Source organism: Austrofundulus limnaeus, unplaced genomic scaffold (assembly GCF_001266775.1).
Source record: "Austrofundulus limnaeus strain Quisiro unplaced genomic scaffold, Austrofundulus_limnaeus-1.0 Scaffold323, whole genome shotgun sequence".
NCBI lineage: Eukaryota > Metazoa > Chordata > Actinopteri > Cyprinodontiformes > Rivulidae > Austrofundulus > Austrofundulus limnaeus.
Window position 1 is genome coordinate 46,664 of NW_013952725.1, and position 8,731 is coordinate 55,394.

Here is an 8,731-nt window from a genome sequence, read left to right on the forward strand (position 1 = left end):
CAACCAGTCTAAAACCAATGTTCTCAAATAAAGATGGACGTTCTCAGGAGGTTATATTTATAGATATTTTTTGATTAAATATTAATTAAATAATTTAAATAATTATATAAAAAATATAAAATTAGGCAATTCAGTGGAAAAGTTGGTAGAGCAACATATTACCTCTAAGGAAGAAGGTTGCTAGATCAACTTGTGTTTACATGCTCTCCCAGTGAAGGAGTGGGTTTTCTCCAGGTACTCCAGTTTTCTGTCACAGACCAAAATCATATTTTATTAAAACTAATATGACATAAAAAGAAAATAACTACAGAGAAGCAATTCTTGCTGGAGGTGTGGCCTCTGTTGAAGTTTAAAATGATTGGATCAGTTGGCCACGACGTATGTGTGCCAGCTCCACTGTGAAGGGTTTGGGTTAATACTACAGTAGATGTAGTTTGTAATTGTGCTTGTTTTAGTCTTTATTTCCAGTTTTTTCTTCACAAAAGTAAACATCAACAAGCAAATAAAACTTTTAACATACAAAGAAGAGGTGATGGCTTTAAAATTTTGTCTTTAAAATATATGTATTGACATTTTTAAATAAAATGACAGACATCACAGCAATCATTTGTGAAGGGAAGTTTCCCCATCACGTTTAAAATTGAATTAATTTGAACCCCCACATTTACCATAAAATCAGTGTTTCCCTTGCTTAACAAATAAATTTATTCCACTTGGCCTGTAAAATACTCACATTAAGTGTTTTCCTATAGGTAAAAGTCTGTTTAACGACCTGTTAAAATATATCAGAATGCAGGAAATGGCATATACTTCTTTCAAAATTTCCTGCACTCTAAAATGAAATGTTGGATTTACTTAATCATGTTATGTGACCTGGTTCCACTTAACTGAGTTGAGTAAATTCAAAGCAACATGCTCATGTTCTTTGTTAAAAAAACTGGTATATTGCTTTGAATTTACTCAACTCAGTTAAGTGGAACCAGGTCACATAACATGGTTAAGTAAATCCAACATTTCATTTTTTACAGTGGGAGGACCCCCAGACCCCCGACAAGTGGGTCCCCTCAAAATTACAAATACTTCTGATGCTACTGATATATGTAACAATGTAAGGAAAATTCATGGGTCTCCATGTGTAAAGATACAGAACAAGTTAGAAATGGACTGTTGTGGAAGTGCAGATAGTTTTTTTTTGTCTCTGAACGTCACAAAATCAGTAAAATTATACATAAAATTACAAATTGAACATCTGTTGGCAAATCTGTAGATTTTATATTGCCATAGCTTTCAAATGGTCATTTTTACAACCATATCATAAAATTTTTGTTATAGATATTAGTTTTGGTGTGCCACCGCTGGTTTTTCAGTGCTCCCCACCCACCATGCCCCCCTGAAAAAAATTTCTGCAGGCACCACTGACATCAAGCCAAATTACTTTTAATGTCTTCACAATGAATTAATGTATTTCATTATTAAAGTTAATTTCATACAACTAGAAGCTAACACTGGAGACTCAGACAGATTTTGAAAACATAGCTACCGGTACACTGGATATCATGGATTCACAAAATGTTACGTTGGAAGAACCATCTCAGTGAAACAGTACCATCTTCAAATCAGTCAGGTTTGAAACAGAGCCTGAAGCAAAATCTAAAAAGCAATAAAACATTTATTTTAATCTGGTTTAAAACCCCTTAGCTCACATTAGATTAACAACTCTCCTGACCTGTGGACCCAAGAACACATCAGTGGTTGGTCCACTGCAGAGCAGTAGGTTTTTGCACGTACAAACTCTTGTACGCAGAATGGAGTACATCAGAGACAGGAGCTTAGGTTCCCCTTTTTTCTTGAGAAAATATGTTAGTTTTTTAATGCTTACAGGCCAGCTAAACATAACTTATGTTGTTATGAGGAGTTTTATGATATTTTTGTTGTCCCCTGGACATTTGATGCCATAGGCACAGTGCCTGCTCTACGTGTGCGGAGTGCCAGGTTTTACAGAATCCACACCGATTGTCCGATCATTTGAGAGAGCGGTGCATAATGTGTGTAAATGATATGTGTGATGTCACAAGTGGAGGACCACACTGGATCTGTCTCACACCTCAGGTGTTCTGCTAGACATTAATTTTGTAAACAAATGCTTAAAAATCAACATGTTGGGGCTTCCTGTTTCATGTGTCCTCTTGCCTTGACAACAAGCAGCACACAGAATCAGCTAAAAATAATGTTATAAAAAGATCATATCAATCTTTAGTTATAGCTCTATGGAGATAAATTAGTCTCAAAAAGGTTGGAGCGTGCGCAACAAGATTCAAGTGAGCTCGCACAAAAGCACTCACGCTCTGTTAACGCTATACAGCAGATGAAGATGAATACAAAACAGAAATATTAGACATGAAAATACAGAAATATAAGCAAGAAACTAAAAAAAAATTTCACTTATAAACCATGTAAAAAACACAAGTGATATCTTTATGGTAGTTTTTCCACAAGACAAAAATGTTAATTCTGTTGACTGCACAGCTGAAATAATCATTTCTAAATGGGTATGTTTTTTAATGAAAAACTATCAGGAAAATGCATTTTTCCAATTATATATATACTTTTTATTGGTGTCTTTTCAACCTACTTATTTTAGATAGTTTATTTCAGCCTCACAGTCCTCAAAATGTAACATTGTTGGATCCCAGTAATATCAATGTAAATGTATGTGTTTTAATACTGTAAGGTTTATGAACTATTGTGCCAAGTGAGAAATGTCATCTCCCAATAACCCAGTGAATCTGGTAAGGCTCAAATGTCCCAGCTTTTCATCAGCTTTGAGCACAGCATTATGCTACTTTTAGAAAGAAAATAGTACTCAACCCAATTCAACATTTGGATTTTCCCAGTCTTAATTGGGGTTCAAACCTCTTTCTGTAATTTGATCTATGATTTAGTTTATTATTCTACTTATTGATCCTTCTGCTTTAGCTTTTGTTGTGCCTTCACACAGCCCTCTGGTCACATACACATATTTTAAATTAAATTAAAATAACTACGACTGATTCTGATGGAAGAGAAATGTTCCTCACACAGATCTATGAACAATATTATGATTTCAAACAAGTCATTGTACACGTTAACACTTAATTTACATATCTTAAAACTGTTTCTGACTTTACAGGAGAGTGAGGCTGCACCGTCCCCTGCCGCTCCTGCTGCTCCCCAAAAACCTGAGACCAAACCTAAACCTGAAGCTGCAGTGCCTCCTGGCAGCCCTCAGCACAACAATCTGCAACCGGATAAACAGGAGGACAAATCCCAGCTGCGGGTATGAAAACAGCTCTCATATTTAGAATCACATTGTATACGCTGCTCATTTAAAACTTAAAGGTTTCAGTTTTTTTTTAATCTCAATTCCTTTAGGCAATGAGATTTTATGTTTTTGTCTATTTGTTTCTGTGTGAGAGGCAATGTCCCCCTAAAGTCCCCTAAAATGCCAGATCAATATGTATTGTTAAGAGAATGTTAAAGGTAAATTTGTTACAGAAATACAGTATGTAACAATATAACATATGATTTGTGTTCAAGATGGAGTCAAACCTTTATTGTTTTTTCTTTTCGTTTTTTTCTTTTTTATTTATTTATTTAGTTTTGTTATTGACATTTGAAGTTTATTTTTGATTGATTTTATTTGAGACAAAAGGGGCAGATATTAAAAGATTTTGTCTTCATCTGCTACCTTTCATTTATTTATGATTTGTATTTTAATTATATTGAATTTGTTGTTTTTAATTAAATGAATAAACATTATAATTATTATTATTATTATTAAAGTCCACCACAGGCCACACAGACCCAACACCAAGGGTCAAACAGTCACCAATTATCATGCATGTTTTTGGCCTGTGGGAGAATACAGTACATGCATGCGTGGGTTACACATGCATGGAGAGAACACGTAAACCCCACACAGAAAGGCTGGGAGGTGAAACTGCAGCCGTCTCGCTGTGAGATGACAGCGCTAACCACTGTCCCACCAACGTTATCTCTGTTAAAACCTGCTAGCTTCCATCACGTCTCTCTAACCTCCAGACTGGTCTGCAGGTTCGTCCCGTCTTGCAGCGAGGCGGCAGCTCAGCTTCGCTCCACAACACCTCACTGCGGAGCACCATCTTCCAGCTGATGATCCACACCCTGGATCCTCTGGGAGAAGGTATGTGACAGACGATTCTGCATGTTACAATGTTAGCTTATCAGAAACGTACCAGACTGGTGCTTTGACTCATTCACGCATGTTTGAGAAATTCTTGAATCTCCTGTGGTAGCCATGTGGAGCTAACTAAATGCTAGCTGGAACAAAGCTCCACCTATTTACACAAAGCCCCTCCCTGTTGTGAAGATGTGCTGAAGTGGGAGTGTCTGAAGCAGTAGAAGGTTCTTAAAGAGACAGAGGACAATTTCATGGTTAGAGAGACTATGATGCAAAATCAAATTTATGTTTGATATTAACAGCTTTTTTATAACAATTGAAAGTGACAGAGTTACTTAATCATGGTAAAGAATTTAGCTATGTGCCTGGACAAAACATACCCCCCCCCCCCCCCCCTTTAAAATGAATGACTTTTTCCTTTTCCACTAAGTTACATTAATTTATTTAGTACCAGTTTGTTTAAAAATCTTTGTAGGCTACTAAAACCTCTAAAACAAATCAAAACCAAAACTTCTATTTTAGCTCCATACAGTGCAATCTGGACAAATTCAAAGATTTTATTAGTTTTCGTTAGTTTTTATAGACCTCTGGGAGGATTTAAGGGAAAACTACAGTTTGGATTTATTAAAAATGACCAAATAAAAAGACAAATCAGAAACAATTCAGCCCTTTTTTATCTGTTACTTTGATTAAAATGTGTTTTGTTTGCACAAAGGAAAGAAAATCTTAAAAAGGTAAATCTTAATCAGTTTTTAATTTAATAATTCTGTTCTGTAAATCAGCGTGACCTTCAGTCTGTCCTCGAACTCGTCGCACCGCTGTTCCCTGCTCTCACAGCACTTGACCACCGCTGATCCTTAATCAGCTTTCAATGCAGGCTAATAAAAGCTGGATCAGAGCCGGCGTGCTCGCAGACCAAAGTTTGTACCTCAGAGGAGCCAGCTGAGTCTGGCTCCATGCAGGGGATCTCTGCAGTGAAATATGAACCGGAAAACATTTAGTCTCCTAGTAATTAGGATGTTAATGTGTTTAACTGGTGTTAAACCAAAGCAGGGTGGTTCTGCTGCAGAGGCTTCTGGTTTTCACTTCATCAGTTTGTCCTATCAGTATTGATTAAAGAACTCTTTCTGCGGGGCTCATAGTTAACAGACAATAATGATACATTTTCTGTCAAAAAATGAAGAAACAGGAGAAGAGGCAGATGATGGTGAGATTACGAGGAAAAAAAAGCAAAAGTGCTGGCAAGGCAGCAAACGACAATATTAGTTTTGTCGTTTACTGTCTTTTCTAAGCAAGTAGCAGCAAGGAACTGGAAGACAGAGCAATGAGAGAGAGGAAACATGAAGTACACGTTTTGAGGAGGTGATTCAGGCTGCTTCATACTTCATCAGTTCTCACTGTTGTTCTGAGGTGTTCTTTGTTCTTGCATGGGCATTTTCTGTTTTAAAGAGATGTCCTGGTGAGCCCCTCCCACTGCCCACTCCCACAGAAACAACACAGCGAGAGCATGGTTGGTAAAGTAGATGTTTGTTTTTAGTCATTAATGAAGGAGTTGGGAGATCTGGTATGGCTAAACAGGAAGAAGAACTATTTTGAAAATCTGTCATGAAGAGACAGCCACGTGTGTGAAGGTGTCCCTAAATCCTTCCACCTCCCATCCTTATATGTTTTATTTGACTATCTTTATAGGTTTTGCTGGAACAGTTGTAAAGATGGCTGTATTTTCTAACAGCTTCAGCCAGATGATCATCAGCAGAACAGTGTGCTGCAGATGCTTTTTGTAGCTATCGCCTACCGTAATCGCCTCCGTGTGTGTCTGTTCCCACTACATCTCAAGAACAGTGAGGAGGATTTTGTTGTACTTCACAGGCCAAAGTGAATGGGTATTTGTCTAGAAGTGATTACCTTTTGCAGTCAATCAAATCCAAGATGGCTGCCACAGCCTGCCAACCCTTCAAAACACAGTAATAGCCATAACTCAGGCATTAAGAGAGATATAGTTGATATTTTCACATGAAGGTAACTAAAATACATCTTCAGCTAAAGCTGATTAAAGTACCGTATTTATGCAAGTATAATAATGGGTAGTACTATACTTGTATCATTTTTTTGTTAATGTATTTTCACAAAATTCACAAAATGCCTGAGTCTGAAAATTTGACCCGAGTCGTAGAAAAGGGTTGAAGCGAGCTTATCTCTGACACTCTGTGCCTCTGAGTGAGGTAGTAACAGACCCAGGCAGGTGACATGATGTAAAAGAAAACAGCAGTGCTGCAGCTAAGTAATGATAATGAACTTAACGACATTAGTGTGCGACCGGGCCGCACCTGGARCAACAAACACACGTTCGTCTGTAATGGCTGGTGTTGAGCAAAAGTTGGTTTGCCCAAAAAAGGTTTCCCCACCTGAGGAGGCACTATAGTGGGGGCATTACTGAAGTACAGTAATCTTTTTTTTTTTTCCACCAAAAGATGGCCCAAATCTCATGAGGTCTCTTAGTTTTGTGTTGGCACCCGCTGGTGGACAGTATATAAAATGCCAACATTCATATGACGCTGCTACAAAGCTCCAAATCATAGAGTTTGCTGATATACATTTGTTGTCAAAATATATTTAGTGCATATGTTGTAAAAATAAAATTAACAGTCAAATGATCATTTTACAGATATGTATAAAGACTGCAAAGGCTGAAAAATCTGGAAATCTGAATGAAATTAGAGGTAGCTCGAGGATTTCACTTTTTATGTTTTTTAAGCTAAAAAAAGGTGGGGTTGGTATTATACATGAATAAATACGGTAACTACCAGTAGAGCTGTAGACCTGACGCAGGAATGGGTTCCACGGTTGGAGCTGAGTTCACTTTAGTCAAACTAGCGGGCGATCTGCATTTGGCCTTGAATGCTTGGCCTTTATTATAAATGGGTTCTTTTATATTGTTAAAAAATCTGTATATTCCTGTTATGATTTTACCTACAGTGAACTGTTGAGCATTAAAAGGTTTGTAATAAAGGTTTTTTTTTATGAAAATGTAATGCTTAAGATTTAACTTCCTTTCACACTTTAATCAACTCATGTTTATTTAGAAAAAAATGTTAATATTCTATCACTTGGAGTCAGATCCTGACAAACTGTAAGTTTTGTTAAATGAAAAGCTTTATTTTACACATTTCTATGTTTTACTCCAACACCTGTGTGCGGTTGTTACATCAGATAAGTGTGGGCAGATGTTCAGTCAAACTCGTTTGACGTTATTTCATACTGGGCCAATTTTATCACCTACTTCTTCATTCAAGAGCCATACAAACAAATACTGGCTGGATGCAGCAGATAGAATAATAATAAAAAAAAAAGTTTAACGTAGTCAAATTTAGATAAGCTGATATTTTTAGAGGAATGTTTGTTGTTTGTGTGAAGCTATGATAAACGTTTGCTTGGTGTCTGTTATCTGTTGAAACACCTCTGAGAGCCCAGGAGTTAAATTTCTACTTGTGCTCTCCATCCTAGAAGCAGGCCTTAGGGGGGCCGTTAAAACCGCCCGGCCAAAGAGGGCGAGAGAAGGTAAGAGCAGGAAGCTGTCACCTGGCTGTTCCTCGTCTTGTCACGTGTTGGGTGCTTTTTGTCGTGTTATTATTTTAAATTCTTTACGACCAATCTTGAATGAGCACAATAACAGGATCTGGGGTTTTGGCAGTTCTTTTTTTTTTTGTGGTTTTTAGTTTTTTTCCCCTTTATTTTTATCTTGTTTGTTTGTTGTTTTGTGATACTTGTTTAGTTATTTCCCTTGTGTTTCAATTTGATTGGTCTTTGTGCCACACAGCCACTTCTTCCACCAGTCGGCCACAGCTGCAGCCACTCTTTTCATCACTGCCTGTCTTTATCATCTTACTGCAGCTCATTTTTCAGTCCACTGTTGCTGTGCCCTGTGCCATGTCCTCCTCTTTGTTTATTCTCACTTAATGTGGGTTTTTGCTTCCATTGTCAGCTTTTTGTTTATGTGTGAAATAAATTGTAAGTTTTAGTGTCAGTCTACGCTGCGAGGCAGTAGGTCAGTTAGGCTTTTAGCAGCCTGGAAACAAGTAGATATAATGTTCTGGTTCATCTTGGTAGGAACAGAAGATCTTTGATGAATAGCTGTTTAAACGCTGCAAAGATAAATGAAATAAATCAGCTTTCATCAGTCTGTTTAATGTGTTTAACTCACAGTAAAGAGTTAAATGAGTTATATGTGTTAATTTGGTTGATCAATTTAATATTCTCGGTTTTGCCTTTCTGCCAATCAGAAACATCCTTCAATGGTGATGTAAGAGGGGAGGGGCTTGTACAGAGAAAAGGTGAGCCGTAAGAAGGTGCTGTCTTTGTCTTTAGATTTGGTTTTATTGATTTTGTTTTTAGATTTTGTTTTGTTGATTTTTTTTTTGTTTTTAGATTTGGTTTTGTTGATTTTGTGTTTGTTTTTAGATTTGTTTTTGTTGATTTTGTGTTTGTTTTTAGATTTGTTTTTGTTGATTTTGTGTTTGTTTTTAGATTTGTTTT

General features: G+C 36.9%; 1 protein-coding gene across 1 annotated transcript in view; it reads left to right on the plus strand.

Annotated features, from left to right (window-relative positions):
• LOC106527423 (sodium/potassium/calcium exchanger 1) overlaps positions 1–8,731 on the plus strand; it is a gene marked incomplete at both ends in the record, with an annotated part of 18,132 nt that overhangs the window by 7,421 nt on the left and 1,980 nt on the right. Inside the window, 4 exon segments of the mRNA XM_014022305.1 lie at positions 3,170–3,316; positions 4,093–4,201; positions 7,703–7,756; positions 8,479–8,529. Coding sequence (XP_013877759.1) covers positions 3,170–3,316; positions 4,093–4,201; positions 7,703–7,756; positions 8,479–8,529 — 361 coding nt within the window.